General features: G+C 50.8%; 2 protein-coding genes across 5 annotated transcripts; one reads left to right on the forward strand and one right to left on the reverse strand.

The window, feature by feature from the left end:
- Positions 1 to 239: 239 nt before the first annotated feature.
- LOC119112472 (zinc finger protein 768) lies at positions 240 to 8,817 on the reverse strand. Of its 2 annotated transcripts, none has more exons than XM_037236673.1 (5): positions 8,511 to 8,817; positions 6,089 to 6,252; positions 3,703 to 3,892; positions 2,956 to 3,113; positions 240 to 2,691 (listed from the first exon to the last, which is right to left on the reverse strand). In XM_037236673.1, exons 2-5 carry the CDS (start codon positions 6,236 to 6,238, stop codon positions 1,807 to 1,809), a joined length of 1,383 nt encoding a protein of 460 aa, XP_037092568.1. In that variant the 5' UTR covers positions 6,239 to 6,252; positions 8,511 to 8,817; the 3' UTR covers positions 240 to 1,806. The 2 variants fall into 2 exon arrangements, with proteins under 2 accessions (XP_037092568.1, XP_037092567.1); XM_037236672.1 differs by having other exon boundaries at positions 240 to 2,694; positions 8,511 to 8,816.
- A 133-nt stretch (positions 8,818 to 8,950) lies between these two features.
- On the forward strand, positions 8,951 to 23,933 carry thoc6 (THO complex subunit 6). 3 transcript variants are annotated; one of them, XM_037237377.1, is made up of 8 exons: positions 8,951 to 9,009; positions 11,147 to 11,259; positions 16,523 to 16,673; positions 18,359 to 18,429; positions 20,370 to 20,531; positions 20,862 to 21,021; positions 21,616 to 21,849; positions 23,609 to 23,933. In XM_037237377.1, exons 2-8 carry the CDS (start codon positions 11,159 to 11,161, stop codon positions 23,690 to 23,692), a joined length of 963 nt encoding a protein of 320 aa, XP_037093272.1. In that variant the 5' UTR covers positions 8,951 to 9,009; positions 11,147 to 11,158; the 3' UTR covers positions 23,693 to 23,933. The 3 variants fall into 3 exon arrangements, with proteins under 3 accessions (XP_037093272.1, XP_037093270.1, XP_037093269.1); XM_037237375.1 differs by having other exon boundaries at positions 8,971 to 9,057; XM_037237374.1 differs by lacking the exon at positions 8,951 to 9,009 and adding an exon at positions 9,113 to 9,388.
- The last annotated feature ends 3,836 nt before the right edge of the window (positions 23,934 to 27,769 follow it).

The raw sequence follows: 27,769 nt of genomic DNA on the forward strand, positions 1-27,769 counted from the left end.
CCATATTCCGCCCACCGCCTTCTTTTGATACGCCCCCTACGCTGGACGTGCGAAGGTCGCTTGGTGCCAATGAACAGCTCGTGTGCGTATGAGGTCCAGTCTGCCAATGAAGTCAATGTCTGGCCATTTCGGAGACGTCGAGACCAGCAATGTCCACTGCTGCGCCTCACCGCATGTGGTTTATAAGTTGGAGGTAAGACACCGAGCGTCGTCTCTGCGCTTGCAAATCAGACACGGGCAATCATCAACCCAACTTTATTATGCACACGGGTCATACAAAATATGGAGAGGCACTGTACAGCGTACAAATCATGACTTCAAAATGGCACTTTATGAATACAAAAATAGTACAGCGTGACCATTACCTAGCTCGTTCAGTTGCGAGTCGCGACGTTCTTTGGCCTAAGGCCTGCACATTTTCACAATCCTGGCCATCTATCACCAGGAAAAATTTGGGTGCAGATCATCTAGTATAAGATGCCTCGACACATTGGTGACCACGATTATCACACATCATAAACCGTACCATATCCGCAAAGGGGTGGTGCGGAGAAACGTCAGGCAACTGAAGTTAGGGGCAGTTTAGAGAGACGCCTTATAGCAAGGTGAACCCGCTCGATGCCAGGGCGTGAAAGCATCAGAATCGTTTTAAAGCCAGAGTGGGGGCGGGGGGCACACAGGGTATAACTTATCCACTGCAGAAAGAGCGTCCCAGGGATCCCCTTCCCTATCCCAGAAGCTCCAGGAGCCCTAGGAGTCTGAGTCCGCGCCCCACTCAGACACAACGGCACCAGCCTGTTGGTACACGAATCGTTCAGAAGCCGCTTGTCATCAGAGCAATCTATCGGAAGGGAAGGGGAGTGGGAGGGGGAGGGGTGGCACAGTAACACGTGTTCCACGCCACAAGAAATGCTCACCGGGGAGCCCTAGCGCGATACTAGCCGGGGCCGCGAGCTTGAGGCCGACAACGGACCGTGGCTGCCGGGGAAAGAGGCCGCAGCTCTTCCAGACCAGACGCCACCAACACGACTGTGAGCCGGCAGAGCCGTGCCGCCGCTGAGCTGGGCCACACTCCCATCTTCGATCCTCGATCATCCAAATCGTGGTCATAATGGGAGCACGGACGAGCTGGCACGGCATGCGCGGGCTAGTCCAGTGGAAGATCACTTATTTCTCTCCAGACGTGTTAATACAAGCGATTCAGAGCTTCGCGCAGAAGCACGAGCTTTCTGCCCGGCTTATACGTGAGCTTCGGCAGTCTTTTACGGAAACGCGATGCAAGTTCTTGCTCGGAACAGGGCACCCTCAACGAAAGACCAACCATCAGCGTGCTTCATATCATGGCGTGTGAGCTACTGCGAGTTACCCAAGTTGACATCCAGCGCCCATGCGATCAATGACAGCCACCGACATCGAATGCGAGGGAACCCTGGGGCAGGAAAAGCTCGTCGACCTGTGTTACCGCGTAATGCTGCCATTCAGGTACGCCACAAGGGACTTCCAGTGCTACAGCAGGTCAGTCCTGGAACTAGCTGGGAACAGCCGCGGGCAGGATCGCGGTCACACGACAACGCCGGACGCCTCCGATCCACGGACAGCCCCCGGCACCGGTCGGCAACATCAGACCACCGCTCGTGTCAGCGTGCACCTGCCGCGCCAACAGACGCCTCACGCAGACCACCGCCGCTAGTCCTCGGGCACCGCGCCGCCACCAGCCCAAGCCCGGCAGTACGCGCCCTCCACCGCGCAGACCCGCCCCGTCAGGGTGACGTCACGCGTGACGCCAGCCGTGACGTCGGCCGCTCGTCAGGCGTCGGCGGCCGCCTGCTGCGGCGGCCAGGCGCGCCCCGCCGCAGCGGCGGCGGCAGCGGCCGACGAGGCGCGGTCGCCGCAGTGTCGCCGGTGCGCAGTGTACTCGGCCGCCGTCCCCATCACCTCTCGGCACGAGTGACACTCGAACGGCCGGCAGCGCGTGTGTGTGCGCTCGTGCTTGGTGCACTTGTCGCGGCGCGAGAACGTCTTGCCGCAAAACTCGCAGCTGAACGGCCGCTCGCCCGTGTGCGAGCGCTCGTGGCGCACCTTCTTGTCAGAGCGCGTGAACTCCTTGGCGCAGTACTGGCAACTGAACATCTGGCCGCACTTCTGCGCCTCCACGTGGCGCGTCAGGAACGCCTCGCAGCCGAACGCCTTGTCGCAGCTGACGCACACGTAGGCGCGCTCAGCGATCTTCTGCGCCATGGCGGGTGCCGTGGCCGTGATGGAACGCGCCATCTTGGCCGGCTTGGCGGCGCCGGCCGACGCGCGCGACCGTTTGGCCGGCGGCGGTGGCGCCGGGAAGCTGATGCGGTCGGCGCCCGGGTGATCGGTGCGCACGTGCCGGCGGATGGCCTCCTCGCAATCGCCCAGCTTGTTACAGAGCACGCACTGGTAGCGGTACGCGTCGTCCGACTCCATACCCTGCACGAACTTGTCGGTGAAGTCGCCCGTCTGCGCGACGTTGGGCGCGGGCGCGCGCGGTGCCGGCTCCCCGCCCACCTCGCGCAGGTCCGTCTGCAGGAAGGCGCCGATGTTGAAGAGCCCCTCGTCGCCGGGCTCGGGCGCCGGCGACGCGGCCGTGGTAGGCTGTAGCGCGGCGCCGTCACCGCTCTCCGAGCTAGAGGAGGGCCAGGCCGCTCGCTGCGGCGCCTCAGACTGCTGCCGGCACATGGGGCACGCGGGACGGTCAGCGAGACGTCCCGGTAGTGTGACACTGAACATGCGCATCCGTATGGGCGACAGCACATCCATTAAAAGGAATTACGGCCATGTTTTCCCATTATCCGTGAAACGGCGACTTGGGGACTAACACAATAGCATAAATGATTGAAAACCGTGCGAGATTTGCGCTCATGGTGCGCGTGTATTCGCATTCAATCCTCCCCCACATTCGCTCATCCACGCGCGCACCGGTCGCACCTCTTTGGCTGGTTTCTTGAACAGCTGCAGGTTGGTGGGCGTCGTCTGCTCGGGCGGGCGGGTGGTCTTGTCGCCGGGGCCGGGGCCGGGCCCGGGCGGGCCGGGCAGGTGCAGGCCGGCGCCATTGGAGCCGGTCCGAGGGGGCGCCGCCGGAGCGTCTGAAGCCCACACCGACCGTCACCAAGCCGCCCGCGAGCCCGCACCGGGGGCGGCCAGCAGGTACGCGCACTTCCAGCAGTACTGCGCTTACCCAGCCGAGCCGCGCCAGACACTGACGAGTGCGCCGCGCCACGCCGCGGTATACACGACCACCGGTTTCAAAGGTGTAATTTCCTATTCAGCTTCAGTGAATGTGAATTTCCTATTGTGCTCCACCGTCCCCCGCCCAGCTTTGAAAGGAAAGTGGGCCACATCTGGGGAGAAGTCCGTTTGTTGGCGTACTTTACGTGTAGGTTGCCTCATTGTTTACTGCTCAGCCCCTCAACCCTAACTCACTTTATGAAGCTACGCCCCTGGCTGCCTTGACGCAAGCATCACTTCTACCATTAGTCTCAACATACAACGGACGCAGAGCAATTTCTGTACGCGTCTAACCCCACCAAAACGACATAAATCAGCGTCCTTGTACTACATAGAACCCCCCCCCCCCCCCCTTAACAATGGCACAGCAGCCTGCGCTCACTGCCGAGGAGGAGTCACGTGCCCCGAATGCAGCGGATTAAGACACGCGGCCCACAGTCCACGCACCCTGCCCTGCTTGGGCGGCCCGATTGAGACGCACGGCCTCCGTCTGGATCTGCACCATCTTGTGGAAGAGGGCCCGGATGTGCGCCGTCACGTGGTTCAGCTGACTGTCCAGCTGGTCGGCCTGCGAGATCATGGTGTAGCAGATGCTGCACATCATGTCGCTGACCAGCTGCGGAATGCTGGCCGTGTACTGTCGACAGCGGCGCGCGGGTCAGCGAACACGCAGTAAATCCACGTCATCTCACCATGCCGTCGGCAGCAATGGCACAAGCCGGCACAATGAACGGCGCATCAACGTCATTATTCAATCCTGACGATAAGGATTGCACAGACGGACCTACATGCTGGTGAACCAAGTTGTGATTGGTGTTTTAGGGTGCGTCGACGACAATGGTCATTTTCCGGATAATGTGATACCGTGAGCGGGATCCCACAGGCGGGCACATACAGCGCTTCAGCGTCCTATCGCATCACCTCCAGATAATGTGATACCGTGAGCGGGATCCCACAGGCGGGCACAAACATACAACGCTTCAGCGTTCTATCGCATCACCTCCAGATAATGTGATACCGTGAGCGGGATCCCACAGGCGGGCACAAACATACAGCGCTTCAGCGTTCTATCGCATCACCTCCAGATAATGTGATACCGTGAGCGGGATCCCACAGGCGGGCACATACAGCGCTTCAGCGTTCTATCGCATCACCTCCAGATAATGTGATAACGTGAGTCCCACAGGCGGGCACATACAGGGCTTCAGCGTTCTATCGCATCACCTCCAGATAATGTGATAACGTGAGTCCCACAGGCGGGCGGCAAACATACAGTGCTTCAGCGTCCTATCGCATCACCTCCAGATAATGTGATAACGTGAGTCCCACAGGCGGGCAGCAAACATACAGGGCTTCAGCGTTCTATTGCATCACCTCCAGGTAATGTGATAACGTGAGTCCCACAGGCGGGCACAAACATACAACGCTTCAGCGTCCTATCGCATCACCTATTGCATCACTGTAGAGAGATGGTGTGCATGTGAGCATAAATGTATGGTAAGTACATGTCACCTCACCATAATCTTATGTGAATGTTCAGGTGAATATAAATGTACCCCACACCAGTCAATCACCAGTACTATTCTATAATACAGCAGAAAGCAATCATGTAGGAACATTAATACCAAGCAAATAAACGTCATCTTACAATGGGTTTTCATTTGCACACTGTAAACATTTGCATACTGTATTGTGACATTGCAGCATTTCCATTACACCTGACCATGCAAAGCACACCATTTTGCTGACTGTTTTGCTGAAGTGCAATGGTAGCGGACAGTGTGCCCAAGCGACAGTGACCGCAAGTACTCTTCGGTGCTAACTTGTGGTGTTCCTCAATGCCGCAAGGTGGCCGTTCTGGTGATTTTGGTGAGTGGCGCGATAATTTAAATCGTGAGACCTCATGCGGACACTACCTGCTCTGTGTTGTTCAATCTCTGGCTGCCTTGCTCCTACTTTTGTTGTCGTTTTCAGTGCCACTGCTTTTCTCAAGATATTCATTTCCTAGCCTCACTTCTATCTCAGTATATGCCCAACACGTGTTATGTAGGATGAAATTTGATGTGCAATAAAAAAATCACCGAGGTCGTGCGAGTGTTCGCCAGCATCTGCTATGGCCCTTACTGTCCAGCATCAGGAATCCTCCCCCTTTGCTATGCCCAGAAGGATGTTGCCAAAGTTGTTGCCACCTATGCATGCCCAGCCTGCCTCCACTCTCCCAGAACTCACAACATGCACAGCATGACTCCACACAATCACCCACTGAAAAATGACAAAAAACTTAACCCTCAAGTTGTTCCCAACATGATGAAGGTGGCTTGTGGAGTGAAAAGGTAACATGGGTGGAACAAATGGAGCATGGGATAATGACTAAAAAACAGGACAAAAAGCAAGTATGTCATTGTTCTGAGTTAATCACTGTTCTTCACACTTATTTCCAAATGTTGAACTTTGTAATGGCCATGACTGTTGTCCCAGACCACTTATACAACAATCAGGTGACATATGAGGGTCGATTAAAGTTAAATATTTTATGTCATCAACTTTCATATTCTTCTTGCTCATTGGGCTGCTAAATCATGAGATTGTGTCAATTGCCTGCAAAACAACATGATGCTCAATCAATCCAAAACTGCATAACCTTGAAGCAGAAGCAAGCACAAAGATGAACAAACATAACCTTGCCCCACACAAGTACACAGATAACAGACATGACCTCATTCCACAACAAGCACACAAACTTCAAACCTTGTGAGAATTTGCTGCACAAAAGCACCAAACTGCAACTCATCCCTAACAAAACTTCACATACCAAAACTGCCTAACCCCTTACATTTGTGACCTCCATCAGCTTAGCATAGAGGCTCTTCTCAGCATGGTAGGTCCTGGAGTGGTATATGCTGAGTCCAGTGCCATACAAGGGACTGTAGCAGAGCATGCAGCACTGGCCCCGCCCCACCGGAGGCATCTGTCCAGATGCCATCACAGGCCCCACCGCTGAAAGGGAGGTCACAGGTCAAGACGGGGATCACAACTCATGGCACAATTAATGCAGGTGGATAAGCAGATGCAACTTGACACAACAGACATGCTGTAACACATTGCATAACATGCTGGATACTATACATGTGGAAATACACTGTTAGGAAGAAATGCCACAGATCATATTTCACTTTGCAGGGAAGAATACTGCAACATCACTGATAGACATATATACCTAAAAACAAAAGCAAAACACAAACTGGTGATATATCTTCTGGTCAATCAACCAAAACCTGACAGCGAACAGCATTGTAGTATCGTCTGCTCTCACAGCCTGACCAAACACTAAGTCAGGTGTTACTGTGAGTATTTGCCCAACACTTAGCAATAACAACAAAAGCAATAATACAACATCCCAGGCATCCGAACACTTCACGCCCCCTGCCACGCGCCACCTTGTCCAGGCCAACTCTCTTTCGCAACTGCCACTTGCCTGGCGTGCAGGCTCCCTTAACAACTGCCATACACCACAAGCATGTATAGAACCCTTCTTACTTCAATCAAATGGATTTGTTCTATAAAAAGTAGACAGGCTCACATACCACAAACTTTTTTGTTTTTACATGAGAAGTTAATAATACTTATACATTGAAATCTAGCACTACACATTTTCATTCAAAAGATAGCAGCAGGTTGCATCCAATGAGCTTATCACAAGCATCTAACAGGTTTAAGTTTGCCTTCAGCTGTTTTACCTCCACATTTCTGAGACCATGGTTGCATTCAAGTGACCACAATACTATAAGGCACTCAAACACATCTAACCGGTAGTGCTACCTTGTCAGACGGATTATTACCTAACCTCCTGATGCTGGTCAGCCATCAAGTTTGTAGAGTGCCCAATGCCCATAAGGCAATAGAAGATATCAACATCATGTTGGTTTTGATAGTGCAGTACTTCAATCACATTACATTCACTAGTTTCATGCACTGGTTACATGCATAGACTGGATCAGACATTTCCACAGCACCATTCCACCACCCTTCATGCAAGGTGAGGCACCTCAATTAAGTTACAAACACTCCTCATCCAAAACAGGTGTCATGCTGTTGGTTGACTTATAAGAACACAACTTAATTCCAATCTGTTTAAGTGCTTCTAATGTTCTTACTGTTTTATTTTCAATTTTTTAAATTAAATTATGCTTCACATCTTAACTGACAAACAAGCTTATGGAGGAACCCATTATTAGTGTATTAAGGGGGAAAAACTTGGCCATTTTGTTTTCTAACCCATAATTTATCCTGTAAAACTAATCCCTTGCCTAGTTCTAAGGGCTTTCTAGCAGTTTTTAAATTTTCATACCAGATGATATTCTTTGCAGGTCCCACATGGAGCTATGCAAAATACCAGGTCCACAAACAATGCCTTCCATTATCATATCAGATAAAAAACCTGACCTGAAAAAGCCATACCTGACAACCAGAATGAAATCCATGTGCCAGTTCAGTGTGGGCACATTGATTTTTATTTTTGAGGAAAATAAGGTGGGGACAAGCAGATTGGTTGCTATGTCAAACCCATCTTGATCTCAATTAGCCTAATATTTACTCAAAACAGCTCACACATCAGCAGTGTGCACTGTGAGCTTGGGCCTCCAATCAGTAGTATCAGAAGGCCCAATACAATGGGAGCATACCTACCTACCAATAGGTTGATTTGCATATCATCAAGTCTCTAAAACAATAGTACCTGGGCAAGGAATTCTTTGAACTGTGACAGAAAGAAAGTTAAGGTAAGCATGAGAGCAAATCTAAAATAGACCATGTTTTGGTTTGTGTCAATAAAAGCCCTTTCACATTTGAGCCATACCCTGCTTCATTTCATCACTTCATACCATCAGCAATTCCAACACTCACCTCAAGCTCATAGTCAATCCAACTTAAGCATGCACACACAAAACATTACACTGATAACAACCTGAATAAGCACCCCACTAAGCTGAATGCCATATGCTCCACAGATTAGGGGGAGGTTTTAACCCCACCTGAACTTAGTAGCTCAATGCACAGAGGCCAAAACAGCATGCATATAATTATCAAAAGCCGTGCATGCACCACCTTTTCACTCCGCCGGTGACCATGCTACTCAACGTTCCCATGCACCTCGCCACCGTCATGCCCCCATCACAACAATCACAAATTTTATCAGCCTCATATTGGCGTGCCTCTACCCCTCCCACCAATAGACGAGTTCAGATTGGAACGCTTACCTTTGAGCTATCCAACCTCTGCGACCCCCATTTGAGAGAAAGATGGCGCCCACATGCACCCCCCGTCTGGCGCCCCTACACGCGCTATTCCCGTTCACCCTCCGGCAAGGACAAAAAACACGGGGGGTGCGCATTATTCTCTGGTGGGGTTCGGCCAGGCACGGCCAGCGAACGGAACAGCAGCTGTCACCGTGCTCTTAACGGACGTGGGGTCACCTGCTAAAAAGTGTTTATGAAAAATATTCAGGAATTTTCGATAGAAACTGCTGTTCCATGCATATTGACTGAAAGGAATGGGAAATCGTGAGAAAGGAGAAATCAAAATTATGAGTATGCCCCCCAACCTGACAGCCCTGGAAGCGCTTTTGCCATGTAACCTTGGTTTTTGAGGGGACTTACAAAAGAAAAACTATCTTTTTTTCTTCCAACGTGGTACCTCACTTTGCTCAAATTAACAGCTGTGAAGCTTTAGGCAGGACTTTCGGCAAATGCGTCAAATGTATGTTTGTGACGAGTTTCACAGCAGAGCATTTGGTACAGCGCTGAGGTTTGTGGGTGGGGTGTGGGGTGGTTGTACTCGGCATTTTTCACTTCGTTTCAAGGATCCGTGATTTTTCAAGGGAATTATAGGCTAACATACGTGGTATGCATTTCTCGATATGACAAATACAGCGTGGCCCGGTGTGAGTTTAGTGCACGTGAGCTCAAAGTTCAGTATGCTGATGTCAAGTGGGCATCCAGCACAGTGGGTGGGCTTTCAAGATGCCCATTGTGTAACTCAGCTGTACTGCCATTGCACCACATGGATTTGCTCGAAGCATGAGTGGAAAACTTCATATCAAGACTTTTGGAAGCTATGTAATGCCAACAGCATAAAGGTAGCAACAGGCCTAACCAGGCATGCTTGGCACTTATTTGTGAATGCAGGGTCCCAAGATTCAGATTGGGTGTGCACTTGGCTTAAGAAATTTGGGTATTCACTGACCAAAGGTCATGGGTGTATTCTGGTTTTGGGGGTACTCCATAACAATTGTGGATTTTCAGGCTTAGTCAATCCTATGTGAAGTTAAAGCAGGAATTGGCTTGCATTACATAGTATAGTTCAAAAAGCATAACATCACATTAAGTTGTATAAAGCTTGCATTCTGATCTGAAAAGTCTCGGAGGGCATAAGTAAGAATAGCAATTGCATCATCTTGCTTGCTTTACCACCTATTGGTAGCCACCATCACTAGTGCAAGTAAAAAGTGGCTTGGAGTCAGAGCAAGCAAAATCATGGTGGATGGTTGGCTAGTTGCCTACATCAACAAAATTATATCATCCAGATGATGAGGTAGCTTAGTGGTTTTATTTAGACATGGCTTAGCTTCATATTCATTTGGTGAGACTCAAGCTATGCTCAGTCTCTGAGGATAGGGTGGGTCAAACCTGGGGAAAATATGTATTTCCTCAAGTTGAAGGTAATTTTACCACTTTTCCTTGCTTTTTTGCTTTCTCTCCAGCTGAATGGTTTTGCAAACTGTTACCTCTGATCTAGTCATCTTATTAACAGCTTTGTTATGTTCAGTTTTTAATTTGGTTGAGGAACTACAGAATTTTGTACAGAATGATCATCAACCTGCAATATTTCTGTTTCTGCAGAATTTTATCTGTAACATGGATTCCATGGAAGCCTCCTGCCTGCCACTACCTTATGCCATTATCACAACAGCCTTTGTACTAGCTCATGGTGCATTAGCTGAATGTCTTGTTATAAAAATGACAACTATGATGTGGTATTCAATATGTAGGCCCTAAAGTTATCTACCAAAGATCTAATAATTGTTTTTCAGTGCAGTGCATTCAAAATGTAGTTATGCAATTATGTAAAAATGTAAATGTTATAGTCTGTCCCTGCAGCTCAATGATCTAGAGCACCTGCCTGACAACATATCCACTCCAAGGCATGTGGGTTTAGGTTGCCTCAGCACTCATTATTTGCCCATGGCTGGGGTACATGCTGCTGGTGGCAGTGGCTGCTCAATGCCAGATAGGGCAGTGGCAGGACAGACCAAGCCAAACACTGTGGCTCATCAAAACTTTCAGCCACAAAGTTCTGCTATCAAGTCAGAATTTTATGATTGGATGTTAGGATAGGGCACATACAACTAGTGCCACACAGGTTGGGTTCTGCTGAACTGATTGATATCAGATGATGGATTCTGCTGGTGTGGATACCAGAAACCCATGAAATAAAAATGCTCAGGGAAATTGATATATATATATATATATATATATATATATATATATATATATATATATATATATATATATATATATATATATATATGCCTCACTCTTCAACATTAGATTGACCTCTGATTGAAAAAGCAGAGAAATGCATATTCAATGCAGAAATAATAAAAGATGACCCCTTGATTAGACTGAATAAGATATTGGTAAGGCAGAAGCTTGAGAGAGATCTCAATCAGGTCAGATACCCTAAGGATGAAAGAGGTCTTGCAGGCCCAGAACCCATGCATGCATCAAAAAGTTTCTAAAAAGTTGTACAGGTAGAGTTTATTTGCATTACTGATCACTGTGTATATTGCTTGGAAGCATGGATGTTTTTAATTAATCCTGTGTCCTTTTTTCAGGGTCATTGCAACATGAAGAAGGAGCTGTATACAACAGTGTTTTGCCAGACCTTTTCAGACTGTGGATCTCACCTTGCAGCTGGCGATGGATTCGGCAATGTGGCTGTTTATGAGTAAGTTAATGCCAGGCCAACCCTGCTTTTCAAAGGCAGAAATGTGCATCTGGAAATTCACAGTGTTTCAAGGTGGGTGGTTTTTGCATTGGAGACAAGCATGAGATGGGTTTCTTAAAAAACATTGATTTCAGAATGACATTTTTCCCTGTGGATAGCAGAGCTGACACCAATTTCCTGGTCCAGCAGGATGTTACCTCAGCTGTACATTTCTGAATATTACACAGCTGCCATGCAAAGGAAAAACATCATGTGCATTTTATAATTTTTGGAATGTATTTTTGTCATAACCCTGTGCTGTTTGTGGCACAAACTTGATTTGTACACCAGTCAGTTAGTCACATTGAACACAATCAACATATAGGCTTTTCATACATCTAGCACACAGGTCTGACCAAAGTTTCCATGAGGTTAAAAAGCATGAGCAGATTTGATGCAGGTACAATAGTGCAAGTGGACCAGGGAATGCAGCTGTTTAGATGCAGACATCTGCTTATTTTGATGGGACAGAGGCTATTAGCTGATTGCAAGTGCAGGTATGTGCAAAGCTTATAACTGAAGGCAACAACTAAGATATGCACTGATTTTTGTATCATGAGTTGTCTGCTGTTAGAACATTACTAGCATCAGGCTGAGCAGTTGAATAGCATACTCAGAGTATTTGCCCCCACTATTATGATGTGGTCAGCATTTGCAATCTTTTGGCTTCATAGACTGCCCCCCCCCCCACACACACTTTATTCAATTGATCTCTATGCTCTTCCAATCTCAAGCTTGTTGGTCTTTCTCTTGTAAGTGCATGTGATTTATGACAAAACATCAAGCACATTTTTAGTTGCCACTTCTAGGAATGAGCTTAATTAAAATGTTTGCACTTATTTAGTAAAAGTAAAAGCTACCCCAACATATGCAAAAAACAATGGACAAAAATACAACAGACATGTTGCAGCGGAGTCAGTTTGTCTCTGTGATGGATGAGACAATATCAATATGCCAAGGATCTGGTTGTGTGAACACTACCAGCCAGTTAGATGGTCATGCTAACAGTACTGACTGCCCTCATTTTTCATTGGATGTGATGGGCCATATTTTAGCCCCATCAACAGAGGCAGCAGGTTTTCCACTTCTTTGCTGATATTCACCTATTTAAAAACACCCAGTTTAGGATAATGTTTGGGATCAGCTTTGGGGCTCATCAGGGGTCTTCAAGTGGCTGAATGTGCCATATTTGTATGAGGTTTTGACCTGAAAAAGCCATTTTGAAGATCATTTGGTGCAGTTCAGAGCCCTACCCTTCTCAATACCTGAACCACTGTAGTTTCTTAGGTAGATGCACATGAAGATGTGCAGTCTATTTTAGGGAGGCTATTTCAAAGTTACCAAGGTCCATGGATCATAATTCTTGAGTCATTCATATGTGACATTCGTCAGCACGATTTCCAAATATAAGTGCTGTCAATTGGCTCTTAATCAATGTTGTGCAGGGTATAATGGCGTCATCAAGCAATGACTTATGGAGGAGTATAGGTACTAAAGAGAGAATTTGTGTCACATAGAGCGGTCTTTTCCACTTACAAGTATATCAATAGTTAAAAGTGAGTTTATTTCATCATTATCTGATGTTTGCCTCAATATCTTCAAATGTAGAACATTCCCTTTAAGCTTTTTTGGGATATTTCATGTTGTGACGCAAGCAAGTCGTCATAATGTTTTGTACATTGTGACCGCATGTCATGCACGTAGCCTCTACCGCGTGCTGAAAGTCTCTGCTGGCCGAAGGCCTGGAAGTGGTTTGAGATGACAGTCGAGTCGGTCTTTGCTTTCGTCGATCCATTCCGCTCTGTGTCTTCCCTTTCAGCACCAGTCGGGGACGTTCGGGATAGCTTGGTCGTTGGTAGACTTCAGGCTCAACAAGGGCTCGCGTACAGAAATAGCTAAGTCGTCTTTTTTTTTGTTGCCGGCAGCGTCCAAACAAGAGTTAATCTGCTAGTAGGCCATGGTATGGGTGCTGCATGACCATTTGCGTTTAAAACCCCAACCCGAAACTCCAAGCCATCATCGCAAGTCATGGCTGCTCCTTTCTATCTAGATCTGTTTCCTTTTCACAAAACACCAGTTCCACTGGCGACCGTACTAGCGGATAGAAACGCTTCACTGTGCAGTCGATTCTGTTCGCGCTGCACGTTTGCTATCTTTTCGGCACCCCTTGCCTGCACCTGTCAGCGTTGCATGTAGCTGGGACTGCTTCAGACCAGTGTTCCATAGTGTATTAGCTCCTAGTATCATTGAGGTCAGCAGACGCTGTTGTATGCTGGACGACATATCTAGCGTTGTATCTTGGGGAAACGCCCAGGACAAAGTCATCAGCGCAGAAAACCGGTAACAACTGGGCGACGGCTAGTCCGTCGGCAGGACCAAAGCACGCCGCAGCTGAGCAGGGAGGGAAGCAGGGGGGGGGGGGGGGAGCAACTGAGCAGGGAGGGAAGCTGCAGCTGAACAGAGAGGGAAGCAGGAGGGGAGGGGAGGGGCCAGCTGACCAGGGAGGGAAGGCCGAGGATGGGTTTTCGGTACAGTCTTCGGCTTAGCCGGCAGCGTTGGACCCTGGTGGTGGCTGAGCAGCGAGTCGTTCTTGAGAACCTTAATGCCCCAATAACAGCGTCCGTGTCATGTTTCTGGCTGGGGGTTTCCCTTCGGAACACCCCAGACTTTCTACCTCCATCGATTCTAACCGGATCAGGCCACCAGAGAATATGGAAAGTCAAAACCTCTGAAACTAGAGCCCATCGCACGGGCCGCACCACCAGCATTGATGCAAGGCGGCAGCTGGGAAGTCACTGTGGGCTACAGCTGAGCGGCGGTTAAGTCTCGGGCAGGCCAACGTGGATAACGCCAAATGACGACTGAGAGGCGGGAGGCTGCAGCTGGACTGCAGCATGTTCTTTTGCAGCGCTGGCAGACGCTGGGCCACACGGCGGTGAGAAAGCGGAGAGCTGTGTCTGGGATGGCATCGAGCTCTCTCCAGGCAGGGCCGGCAGGCGGGTGGGAAGCGGGAGCCCCTGACTGAACGGTGGCAGGCCCTCCGGCAGAGCCAGCGGGACCGAATGCCTTGTTCAGCGCCACTGGTGAATGGATTGGGTCGAAGAAAGTGTGTTAGGAAATAAGTCGTGCCAGTCAACACCGACAGGACAGGAGACCCATTTACAAAATAGGCCTACACGTCGAATATGGCCCACATGTCCAAAATTGGACGTGTAGGCCAAAATACCTGTAATTAAGAACTGCGAGAGGCCTAAGGTGTGGACAAAAGTATCTGTTTTGGTCGTAGCCCTGCCTGGAATGGGAATGGCCCTCCCCCCGCTCGAGTTGTTGACTAGTTTCCACATAACAGTTTGGAGTGTGTCGTTGAAATTTTGAACTTCCTCAAACATCTTTTTGCTACGAAACGTGTGTAAATTTCAGATACGTGACCTGCACAGAGGCCGCTCCGGGGCCTGATAATGGGAGGGATCTCAAGCGCAACACGGATACCATGTCGATATGGCGATGTCCCTGTGGTTGTACGGACTGTCCCGTGTTAATAGAAGGAATAACTGATGCCACAGATGAATCAGGCTGTTGCAATTTGAGAGCATGGCGATCAAAATAAAGCAAAGCTAATGTGGCCGAGGTCGCTCCCTTGCCCAAAAGGGAAGAAAAGTTTTCCAAACAGTTTCAAGGTTAGTGGAAACCAAATAATTGCCAATGTCCTTTTTGCTTTTGATTCATTCTTAATCAACATCATAAACCTTTTCAAAAACTGTTTTCTATATCCTGTGTTGGGATATACAAATCCATGCAACTACACATCAGCTTGAAAAATATCATCAGCACTCGTATCCTCTGCCATGACAACATGTTAGTCGTGTTACCCATGCTCAATATGTCATGATTAGCTGGATAATGCATGCATAATAATTTCAGACATAGCTGAACTCTTTTCCATTTCCCTCCAGAACCCGCCATTGAATAGGGAAAGTTCGATTGAGGGTTTGTACCTCTTGCCAATATCTCGAGTGCATAGGGGGTGCACATGTTACCAATCACCAGTCACTCAACGCTAAGGACCAATTATTTTCCCTACACCTCAAAGACGCATGCATGCTGGAGCAGACCAAGCTCGTGAAAGAACGCTGCATGCAAGGTAGCTGCGGCTTTCGAGTCATGTAACTACACGATAATGTTAATGTTTACTGATATATATTAGCAGTGCAATGCCAGGTTAATTCCATGGTTTGACTCTTGAGCTCGTCTTTGTAAAGAACGACAGGCTATCAGCCATCATACATCATCACCGCGAGCAACATTGACCCGTGGACGTCCGCCATGCCGATCGGGTCATGTTACCCCACGTTGCCAGGGCGTCTCCAAACGCCAAGGCTCCCGCACAAACCAGCTGTTCCATACCGTGTGCACCAGCCATCCACCCTAGCTCCGCGAATTGCTGTCAGTGGCTACCTCGTGTGTTAGTGCATGTCACATGTTGATGCGTAATTAGATGTCCGATGGTAAATGAAGTGGATGCGGATGTCTTAGAGATTGTTTAGAGATTATTTTGATGATTTTCTATTATATTTTTGATGGCATTGTTTGATTGGAGATGTTCTAGAGATTGGTGAACTATTCTGGTGGAGAAGGGTATATTGACAATTATACCATGCCAAGGAAATAGTACTGAGATAGTCTAAAATGGAGCCCCCTCCCTCCCCCCCTCCAACAACCACACAATAGCTGGCTACCGTGCGATTTGCAAACAGTGGCGCTTTTGATGATAACTTGAATAAATGGTGAATTACAGAGGAAGTAGGCTGTGCCAGTTTGGCTGTGGAAGGTTGTTCTCCCCCCCCCCCCTTTCATCAGCCAGTTAGCCATATGCTTCCTGATTGTTGTTTGCCGGGTAAAGCAAATCGAACTGTACGTGTGTCTCATGCATTCCGTTGTGCTCTCGACCATGCTCCTATTGTAACGGTGTAGCCCCTGCCGTTTCCACCGACCGTTTTCCCCCCACTGAAGCCGTTGTCCCTGTTTATTAACACTGGTAGGTGCAGACTGGTGCTACTCTGCTCCGCCATATCCGACAGTGCGCCGCAGTCGCACTGCCGCTGTCTTCCGCCAGCAGACGCCCAGCTCAGACGCGTCGCTGACGATTGCGGCCCGCTCGGGCTCGGTGGACTGTGTTCTCGTGTTCGCTGGTCCTCTGACCGATGGTCGGCTCGCCGTGCTGCAGCGTTAAGAAGATCGTGGAGCTGTCCTCCAACGAGGAGTCGATTCGTGAGTTCCGCCGGCCCGAGCTGCGCTTCTCCACGGGCGAGGCGCCCATCTACAGCATGACCTCGGACGAGCGGCACCTGGTCACCGGCGTCAGCGGGCACATCCAGGTCAGCGTCACCACGCAATGGTCTCTCGTCTCACTCTCATATTCTCTCTCTCTTCTCTCTTCTCTCTCTCTCTCTCTCTCTCTCTCTCTCTCTCTCTCTTCTCTCTCTCTGCTCTCTCTCTCATCTCTCTCTCTCTCTCTCTCTCTTCTCCTCTCTCTCTCTCTCTCTCTCTCTCTCTCTCTCTCTCTCTCTCTCTCTCTCTCTCTCTGTCTCTCTCTCTCTGTCTCTCTCTGTCTCTCTCTCTTCTCTGTCTCTGCTCTCTTCTCTGTTCTCTCTCTCTCTGTCTCTGTCTCTGTCTCGCTCTCTGTCTCTTCTCTGTCCTCTCGTCCTCTGCTCGTCTCTGTCTCTGTCTCTGTCTCTGTCTCTGTCTCTGTCTCTGTCTCTGTCTCTGTCTCTGTCTCTGTCTCTGTCTCTGTCTCTGTCTCTGTCTCTGTCTCTGTCTCTGTCTCTGTCTCTGTCTCTGTCTCTGTCTCTGTCTCTGTCTCTGTCTCTGTCTCTGTCTCTGCTCTGTCTCTGTCTCTGTCTCTGTCTCTGTCTCTGTCTCTGTCTCTGTCTCTGTCTCCATTTCTGTTCCTCGCTTGCGCACGGGCTCTTGCGCGTGGTCTTGCTCTTACTCTTGTTCTTGCTCTTGCTCTTGTTCTTGCTCGCTCTTATCCCATCATCGCGTCATCAGGCATCATTCCTGAAATCACCTAAAGAAAAGTCCCACACGCCTACGTACACGCACGCACACGCATACGTACAGCACGCACATATTTGAACGCTCAAGAATTTCCCTCATGCGGAAGATGCGGCGAATGCCGACTGCCAGCCATGTCTTGGTCGACGTTCGACAACGGTCTACCGAACGGGAGGCCACCGACGTCATTAATCGGAAAACGTCCTGGGATAGAACTTCATCGATTGCTGAACGTTCTGGGCACAACCAATCTGCATGTAACATGCTCACGGTTTTAGCAGTATAACGCTCAGCAAGTCGTGCGTTCGAGCGCGAAATGCCCTCAGTAGCCGGTGCGCTCATTAAACTCCGAACGTCATCGCCTGCCTGCTTAGTACATTTTTGGGGAGTGGGGACTACGTTATATGCGAGTGGGGGAGATTGCTACTGCTTGTGGGGGCTGCAGTAAGTTTCCTTATCCATGGTATCAAACGGTGGGCACGTCGTACACGGGCGGTGATGCAGCTTCCGTCACTAAAACGCCAGGTCTTCAGGTATGCTGCCCACCGTTGTCCAAAGCAATGAGGTCTTGAGGAGATCAATTGTCATTGATGAACTCACCGTACGCACACTGTATTGCATCATGAGCTAGCCACCTGCAACCTGTGTTATTTACTTCAGTACAGCATCGACTTCTGCGGGAGAGGCCTGTACTAATAACTCGTGTGATTGGGACTTTACGATACACTCAGCTGCTGAGGCCATATGACATGCCACTCGTCGTGGCAAAAAAAAGGCAGGTACACAGTTGGGAATCGACCCCGTACCTCTTGTTGCCCAGACTGCACTGGGTATCGGAGAGAGGGGGATAATTACTCAATTGTTCACGAACTGTAAGATTTATGAACATTTGCCAGTTGCGAGTTGAGTGAGCATTGTTAAACACCAATTACTTGCGTTGCAAATGTTCCGCTGCGCTGTGAATGTTGACCTTTCGGATGAGTTGTTGCACGCAATTATATTACAGGCATATAAATGGAGCGACGTCACGAAGAAGAACTACAAACTGGCGTGGAATATCCCAATCGAGTCCGACAGGTCAGTAGTTTAAAGCAACGCCAGAGCTCATTATTCAAGCGATAAACTGGACCCGTCAGGGCCGTGAAGTGATACGCTGGCACATATTGCAAAATCGCATTAAGTTTTACGAGTAAAGGTGAGTATAACACGACGTTTCATGTCAATTCTTTGCTAAAGTGATTACACATGTCCTTTACCTTAATTAAAATGAATATCAAGTAGTACCTGAAACAGCCCCTGCTTAGAAAAGGGCCAAAAGGCCAATATATTTCGCTTGTGCAGCTTCCTCAGGTAATTCCGGATTCCCGAATAACCTGCTCAGCGAAGCACATTGAATTTTTGCTGGCCGCTTTCCATAACGAGCACAGACTATTTGCTCTACTTCACAGTGACCCCCAGGGTAAGTTGGTGGGCAGACGATGATGCATGGTGCGTGATAGCCGACTACAATTTGCCAATAAATTTGCACCAGTACATACCCGTATAATTACCCTTGCATTAAATTGACACTATATGGTACCCCGTTTGCTGTCTTATTCGAGCGTAAATGTGAACAAGCATCACTGGGTCTTGACCCGTAGTTTGCACGTACAATTTGGGGGAGGGGGGGGGGGGCTAAACATCCATTTTTATTCGCGCTATGTACGGTTTCAACCGTAATCATTGTCCGGACTGTCGTCTTGCAGGTGTTGGCATGTGCACCTCGTTTCAGCCAATGAATGTCCCGGCCGCCACCATGCGTTATGAGTTATGCGAAGGAGTTGACCTCGTTATCTGTTATCAGATGTCATGGCGTCCTCAGATATAGGTAATACAATCCCTCTCAAGATTCATGGCACATGATGATGACCGGAGAAATAACTATCCGAAACGTAGACGTGGACATACTGATGCACCATATGATAGCCCGAACAACTGGTCCATCCGTAAAACACATGTCTCGCATCCCTCACTTCGTAAAAATGTGCTGTTTTGATCACTCGTATCACATGACGAACGTTATAATAATGACGATCGTCACAGCTGACTGTGCTACACGTGTTGTTCGACAGAGACACCTTCGGCCAGTATGCGGGCAGTAACCTTCCAGCCAGACGTCGGGAGCCATGACGTGCCTTCAGCGATCTGTGGCCACTCATAATTGATGTCCTGCGGAAACAGCCGAGTGGACAAACGCGAGCGTTGTATGACCAAACCGAATTACGAAACGGATTGAAGACCTCCCCGGCTTTGTCCTGTTTTGATTCAAACGCCAAGGGGCTGGCCGCCAGAGGGAAGGGGCCCGTGTTGCCGTCACAGACGCATGAAAAGCGAAGCCCCTGTCACTGATGCCCCTGTCTCATCCGGCGTTGTGGGACGCGAGCCCCAAGTTTTACGTATTCGATCATTAGGGTTGTCATTTTGAAGAGAATGATGTATCACGTTTGCTCAAATTTAGCTGCGAAGCTGAACAGTCCGGTTTTTTTTGTTGTTGACGTGTCGAATCAGCCATTGTCTCGCGCTACGTTACTGTGGATGCGGGTCTGCCTGCTCAGGCATTGTGACGGGAAGCGTTTGACGTGAAACAAAATACAGTTGGTTCACATGGACCAGTCACCAAACAGTTAATGCCATTGCGGTAGTGCGCTTCATCCGAGCCCCTTTATACTGGTAAGGACAGAAACCGGTTACCTGGCCTCCTAAGAAGCTGTCCTAGTCTGCGCCGCACCTCTGCTCACGTGTGTCACATGATCTGACCCGGCCCGAACTGGCCGAATCGGTGCCTCACTCTCAGTCCCGTCCATGCCCTATCGAGTTTTGAAACCATTTTGTTGCGCGGCTGCTTTTTTAGCCGATGTGTCTGCGCGGACCTTTCAAGAAGTCCAGTTTACGCTGCGCGGCGCTGGACACAACGGTGCCTGCATGCTCATCGCGCCATGGGCAAAACGTGAATCCTATCCGCGCTCTTCTTCCGGCAGGGAGAGTCTGACACAGCCGGAGGTGAACTCGATCGACATCCAGGACGGCCGCCTGTACGTGGGCTCGGGCAGCCGCGAGGTGCAGATCTTCGACCTGGAGACGCGCATGAAGGTGGCCTCGCTACGCGGCCACACCGACTACGTCCACGCCGTGCGGGTCAGGTGAGGCTCGGAGCGTCGCCCCCCGCAAGCGACGCGCTGCCGCACGCTCAGCTCACCGGCATCACTGATCGTGCCCTGGGCGGTGGCCGAGCCGTGCGGCGCGTTGGGCTGGCGGTGGCGAGGCATGAGCTCGGACGCGCGCGTCTGGTGTGTCGTGTGTCCCAGCTGGACGGCCGGCGTGAGAGGCTGCGGACCACGGGAGTCGATGTCTGCCGCTGGCCGCCGGGAGTCGGCGTCGGCCCGCCGCCCGCCGCCCGCCGCCCGCCGCCCGCCGCCCGCCACCCCCGCCAAGGGCGGCCCGCCTGACCGGCGCGCCGCCCACTCCACCAGGGGCGACCAGTGCGTCAGCGCCGGCGAGGACGGCACCGTGCGCTTCTGGGACACGCGACAGAACAAGGAGACGTCCAAGGTGGAGCCGCACGCCCACCCGGAGCTGGAGCGAGGCCGTGGCCGCTGGATCGGCGCCATGGACGTCACAGACGACTGGATGGTGAGGAGGCGTGTTGTGGCGATGGCGCGGTGCGGTGCGGCAGTCACATCCCGCCGCTCCGCTAGGCTTGCAGCCGGCTGTTTGATGTAGTGCGTGCTGGTGGGAACCAGTGGACGACAAAGGAGTGCGGTTGGAAACTTGAGTCGAAGAACTTTGAGAACGTGCATGATAAACCGGACCATCCCACTGGTCACGAATCGCTGCTGCAGTTTTTCTTGTGTTTTGTTTATTTTGTCATGCAATTTGGTTCTATCGCACGACTCAAGGCATACGTTTATCTGCACAGACTGCAATGTTGTGGGCTTTGAACACTATTCGTGCTTAAGCGAACTGTGGTCATTGCCGCGGGCCCAGTTGAGGCGAATACCGCTGTAGCCGGTTTATCAACGGTCTTTGCAGGACTGTGACATGCCCTCTTCTTCGCGCCTGGTGTGGCATCCTATCGGTGTGTCAATGCACAGTTCATCCATGGATCAGGTATGCCGTACATGACGTCACCTGCTGTCACGCGTGACGACCTGTCGCTACACGTCAGTCGCGGGAGCCGTCCGCGTGACGCCACGTGACCTGACGCGGTCGGCGTGATGCGCGCAGGTGTGCGGCGGCGGGCCGCGGCTAGCGCTCTGGCACATGCGCTCGCTGACGATGGCGGCCGTCTGTGACCTGCCGGCTGTGGCGCACGTGGCACGCTTCCACGACGGTCTGGTGCTGGCCGGCGGCGACGCAGCCGACCTGCATCAGTTCAGCTTCAGCGGCGAGACCAGCGCCGTCATCCCCACTGACTGCACGGCCGTCTTCACCGTGCTGGCCCGCGCCCAGCCGAGCAAGGTGCGCCGCGCCCCGAACTGACCTGGCTTGACCTTGCCAGGCCTGACCTGAACTGACCTGGCCTGGCTCAACCGAACGTGACTTAACCTGACCTAAGCCAGCCCAGCCCCGCCGGCCGGTTGTAGGCTGGAACTGGACTGGTGGTTGGAGCGCGACGCGGTGTGGGCTGGAACTTAATGTGTCACAGTGCATTTCATCTTCACCCAGTGCTCAGTTGCTGAATCCATTCTAATATCAGAAATTCAAGAGAATTCGGCGCAGCCAGAAAAAAAAACGTCTAGGAAAAGGTGGGTGTGGGGAGGGGGGAGGGTATTAAGCAAACTATGGGATTTTTTATTGTTTTATTAAGACCTCGAGGTTTTTTTGGGACCAGCCGATAACTCGCGCACTGCATTTTAATGATGGATTTTTGCTTCGTGCCAGGTGCTTTAATCACTATCCGGCATCGAACCACCGAAAGTTATATGGAAAGTGTGTAACGTCAGGCAATATCCCTCAAAACACACAATTGTGTCATGAGACGGCGAAGTCGCGTGCAGGCGAGGGCGTACTTAGTACCGACGGCAGTTTGGCCTAGCAGCTCCTAACAGTGAAGATATAGCGCTGTCTTTAATGAGGCACGTCTTCTGAGCAGAATACCGACAGTCTAGTTGTCCTGCCGTTGATCGCGGCCGAGGACTTCACACGCGGTCGCAGACTGTTTGCATCAGCATTTCAGCATGACATTGCAATCAGCACTGTAACATCGACTTCAGGGCCGCCGCCCGGCACCATTGCGCATGACAGATGTCACATGGCCGTCTGTTTAATTATTCCTCTTTTACAAATTCCTCTTGTACAAAATTGTTACCTGGCGCTAGTCTCTGATTACCCGATATAATGCTTGGTCACCCACTTTCCGGCTTCCCTGTCACTTGTATCATTTTTTAATTCATGGATGCTTCCCTTTTCCAGGAACAACCATAGTTTGTTGGATTGAAATGAGTTTTCAACCTAATAAAATCCCTAGGACGTGAAATTTTGTCACTTGTATGTTTTTAATCGTAACGCCATGGATTAAGACGGTGCCAGAGTACCAATACCACTTGGCGGTGCTGGTCTGATAGACCGGCCAATCCGGTGCAGAAGAAGGCAGTGTCTAGTTGAATTCCCCTTGATGAAGGAAGATGCCACATACACCCACACCCAAAATCGTGGATGGTCATGATGGTGAAGCGGTGGATGGGTTTTTGGAAGCGGACGACGCGGAGGAGATGTTTCTCTGGGGGATAAAGCCAACAAGAAGACAGCTTTTCCGCTCTGACCGGGCCTCACCGCCCCCTGACCTTCGACCTACAGCACGGGCCGGTGTGTGCCGACCGCGCTGTTATTGGTGTTGTATCGCCATTTGAAGCAGACGAGGCCCTTTAACACCAAATCATCGCCACGGCTGCCCTGTATGGGCAGCGGCGGTGCCCTCGTGAACTCTGCTGGAAGGTGCAGGGCCACACTTCAAGGAGCTGATGCCTGACGGCCGCTTCTGTGGCGGCGGTACCGGCAGGGGCTGACCTATCTGTGCTGTTCGGCGCTATGATACTGAGCGTCGGGCAGCCCCTCGCACCGGGCGTTGTTAACGGTGCGGCACTGCAGCGGTGCACGCGAGGGGTGACGTGCAGGAAGCGGCCGCTTCCGCCGCAGCTGGGTCGCTGGCCGTCGTTCCGCGCGGACCGCCATTTCACGGACCTCTGCCATGCGACTGATGCGCGCCTCCATGTTGCAGCTGCTGACGATCGGGGGCTGCGGCAAGTTTATCGAAGTCTGCACGTCGAACAAATACAAGGACTTCTCGCTGAGTTTTTTGTGACCGGACGAGGAGTTCGTTTCTGTGTCGGTCTCCGCTGTTTGGTGATGGTTTTGGGAGAAAAGGTGCGCATCCTCTCTATGTACAAAGTTGCGGATGGTGAAACTTGACTGCTACCAGTCTGTATGCTTGTTGTACATACAGGCCAGTGTTACCATCTCATTGGTTTCATTTTGCAGCGTTTTGTACGTCAGTCAAAGTGGTTGTGTGTGAATAATTTCTATCTGAAATATAGTTTCTTTGCCAGGTGTCGGTGCTGTAAAGTTCTCGCACCAGTGTTGTTGGTATACCTACATGCTGAGCGGCGGGCCTGGTTCGATGCGGTGGAGCTTTGGGCGACGGTCTCTCGAATGGGGACCAAAATGTGTACGCTTTTGAGTTGTGTTAGGCGAGAGCTCTTCCAGCTATCAGTGGGCATGGCTGAGCGATGGCATCAAGGAGAGGTCAGGAATTCGGTAACGACTCCGCGTTATCCTCCGTGGTGACATTCGACACAGTCTTGCCCCGCGCACGGTCCAGCACGAGTGTCGTGCGGGCACCCGAGCAGGGCGCCGTCAGGCCGACTCGTGACTGGCGGCCGGTCCGTACGCCCGCCGGCCTGAGGTGCTGTGAGCACACAGCAGTAGAAGCGGGCAGGGGGCTGGACGACAGTACGCGAGCCGGGCTGGGCCGCACACTGGTGGTGCATACGATATGACGTGACCCGTCACACAGACGTGCGGCCAGCCCTGAGAGCGAGAGCAGACACGCGTTCAATGGGACCAGGGGTACAGGGCTCGCAAAATGATGCATGATTGCGCAAGCCAATTTTTTGTGGCTGGTAGTTTCTATGCTTTCTATGCACAAGGTAACTTTTATTAAATGTTGGGAGAGATCCTCGTGCCTGGGCCATAGAAACAACCACGGGCATTATCCGCATTTCCAGGCATTCATCACGCGGCCAAACTACGGCGTTTTCTTGCTACACTCCCCCGAGGTTGTTTCGTTAGGTTTCCTCGCGAGTTCATTGTTCTCATCCTCATGTCGTTTCACGTGTTCCGTTCATTTCTTCTTTCATTTCTTCACCCTCTGTGAGAGATCGAGGCATACTGATTCTTCCCGTCGTTATCCGTAGTCGTGGCATTGTATGCTATCACTTCGTAAGTGTATTTGATACAAACTAAGCTGGCGAAGCACGCGATGGGAGCGAAGATTCCCCACGCTGTTTTTCAATGTTACGAATTTTTCGTCGCAAAATTAGTGTATTTCAAGGGCCTTTGTGAACGGATGTCCTTTCTGCAGGCTCAGCTTGGGTGTGCGACGATCCTTCTTTTGATCGGCTTTTATAATTTTTCACAGATAACTCGCTGTGGGAACCACTGCACAACAATACTCCACTTCGGTTCCCCTACGGAAGTGCAATGATTTTCATCGATTGTATTGGATTTCATTGTTAGCCTGTTGGGAGTCATGCGGTTCTGGTGGACAGCTTAACCCGGTCCCGGTTCTTTTGATCGGCCTTTTTTGGTTCTTCCCACCTGAGTCAGGTGACCTTTTACGGGAATCACGGTGTGTCAGGACTTACTTTCACTGCCGCTTTGCGACTGCCTTGATAAAACAAAGCATGTATTTACGAAACGTGTGCGGGGGCGGATCCAGAATTTCGTCAACGAGGGACGGGGCGCAACATTGTGTGCCCCCTGGAATTTGGGACCCTCTCCCAAAAACTCATATTTCTGCCATTAGATTTTAAGATGGACCTGACAAGTGGGCGTACCGAGGCCAGGTGGCGGCGTAAGGCCTCCGGACAGCGTAATGAGCCACGAAATTTCCCAAAATCAACACCTGAATCAGCGAAAAACTACCTTTGTCTGCTCATGGACATTTCGCACGCTCTTCGCACACAGCTGCGATTATATTTGGTTATATGTGCCCCAAAGACGTCCAATTTTGTTCCGTTTCGTAGAAGAAAACTGCGTCCGTCCGGCCGGTTATTGGCCCGTTCGGAGCCTATGGGTCCCCTCGGGGCACAAGGGGACACGTCCCGTGCCCTCCCACCCCCTCCCCTCTGCATCCGCCACTAGCCTGAGCGGGTGGCCATGGGGGCCTGCCAAGAACATGGGGCCATCCATTCAAATAAGAGGTACCCAAGACACCACGTGGAGGGCCCCCGAGCGATCGAATGTGCCCAAGCAGGTTAAAAGATGGTCCCCACAAGAGTGTAGGGCCGTACATTTAAATAAGAAATATCCGCGACACAGTGTAGAGGGCCCCCGAACGATTGAATATGCCTGAACAGTTTATCGGATAGAACCCCCCCCCCCCCCCCACCGACATGGGCGTATGGCCCTACATTCAAATACCAAACGCGCAATGCCCCCAAACAATCCAGTGTGCCCGAGTAGGTTAACAGCCGGCCCCGACAGGTGTGTGCGGACCTCTTTTGAAATGGAAAGAGTCTAAGACCTAGTTTGGACGCGCCCTGAACGACCAAGTGTGCCCAAACAGGTTAACAGATGGGCCCTCCCCTCCACAAGACCGTAGGGCCCTAAGCAAGTGACAGATAATTGGAACGGCCCTAGACCAATGTGGAGGGCCCATGAGCATATCTCGAGTGTGTGAGCATGTTAATCGAAACCAACGTGAACGGCCCCTGAGCGATCGATAATATCCCGGCAGATTGACGTGTGAGGCGCCCGACTATAGCGTACAGATTAACGTGTGAGGCCCCCGACTATAGCGTACAGACGGAGCCTTTCGGGAGAATGGAAAGAATCCGTGAAGGGCCCCTGATTGACAAGAGCGCCCCGGCAAGGTAGCAGGAAGGGCCCCACAAACAGCCTGGAGCCCTCTGAGCATTTGCAAGGAAGGTAAATGCAACATGGAAGGCTCCTTAATCGTCTGACTGACCCTGCAATTGGGCATATAGGTTTCCTGGAAACAGCATAGGGCCTGTGAACAGGGTAATAGGTCTTGAGAGGTACCCAAGACACGGCCAGTAAATAATAATCGTAATATTCCGAACCACGATCAGTAGATAGTAATTCTTGTTTTCTCGTGGGCCCTTCACTTTCGCTTGCGATTGGCCTCGGACGCCTGGAGGCCCAAATATGTCAAATTTTGTTGCGTTGTGCGTTTTAAATATGCATCTGCTCGGCCGGCTTTGGGCCTCTTCAAAGCCTATGGGGCTCCCTCGGGGCCCAGAAAGCATGGCCTCTCGCCCCCCCCCCCCCCCGCCTCCTCCTCTGGATCCGCCCCTGAACGTGTGATTCATTCACAAACGGAGGATAGTTAGGTGTTTCACAAATCCCTGGGTGTAGCTGTAGGTTACGGGTTCGAAAACTCAGCATTTCCAGTGTTCAACAAAACAGCAAGCCTTTGAGAACCAGTTGGTGCTATTGCCACCCTCGCAGGTAATTACCAGTGATTAAAGACCGGCGCTGCATAGGGAGGAGTAGGAAAAACTGTATCAGTTTTATTCTGACCTCCATCCTGCTATAATAGTGAGGATAGGGCTAATATTATTATGTCTGCATACAGCTACAACCTTAGGCTTCATATGTAGCCTTAAAGTTTTGGAACGCACGTGCCGTACCACAATGGCATACAGTGAGGTGATTTGACGCATGTTTTTAGGTGTGCTTTTTGTGTTAAAAGACTCATTAGTGCTCCTTCAAAGCGCGCAACGCCCAAAGACGCCTCGCAGAATCTATCTGACGAACGCCGCAAAGGTCATTGGGGAACAGTTTTTCTCGGTGTACCTCGGACCTGAAGTGGTACGTGTCGCGCGTCCCTCTTGTACACTGCCACGATTGGTGGGCGCAGGGGGCACGTCGTAATTTCGGGGGACTGGTACCCGCTGCTGCCACGATCAATAGAGCATCCGGCTGTCGGTGCTGCTGGCCCGGCGTCGTCACGTTCCAGCACAGCTGGCAGGTAACGCTTTGTTCCAGACCATTTTTCACGGCGACAGCGCAAGGACCGAAAGACCGAACCTGGACTGGATACGGGTATGAATGTGTCATCGGTGATGGACTCATGTAAATCGCCGGATCTTGGTCAAGATCCGGTCATAATGAAGATAAAAGTCGGTTTCTAAAA

This window comes from Pollicipes pollicipes, unplaced genomic scaffold (genome assembly GCF_011947565.3).
Source record: "Pollicipes pollicipes isolate AB1234 unplaced genomic scaffold, Ppol_2.1 Scaffold_7261;HRSCAF=8764_pilon_pilon_pilon, whole genome shotgun sequence".
In the NCBI taxonomy this organism is placed as follows: Eukaryota; Metazoa; Arthropoda; class Thecostraca; order Pollicipedomorpha; family Pollicipedidae; genus Pollicipes; species Pollicipes pollicipes.

Bases quoted from the DNA above. Each gene is read 5' to 3' on its own strand.
- LOC119112472 (XM_037236672.1), bottom strand. From the start codon at position 6,238: ATGGCATCTGGACAGATGCCTCCGGTGGGGCGGGGCCAGTGCTGCATG. The intron at 3,114-3,702 runs GTGCGTGGACTG...TGTGGGCTTCAG, and splicing joins GGCCGCCCAAGCAGGGCAGG to ACGCTCCGGCGGCGCCCCCT. The intron at 2,695-2,955 runs GTGCGACCGGTG...ATGTGCCGGCAG, and splicing joins TCAAGAAACCAGCCAAAGAG to CAGTCTGAGGCGCCGCAGCG.
- thoc6 (XM_037237374.1), top strand. From the start codon at position 9,170: ATGACAAATACAGCGTGGCCCGGTGTGAGTTTAGTGCACGTGAGCTCA. The intron at 9,389-11,146 runs GTAGCAACAGGC...TCCTTTTTTCAG, and splicing joins GTAATGCCAACAGCATAAAG to GGTCATTGCAACATGAAGAA. The intron at 18,430-20,369 runs GTCAGTAGTTTA...TTCTTCCGGCAG, and splicing joins ATCCCAATCGAGTCCGACAG to GGAGAGTCTGACACAGCCGG.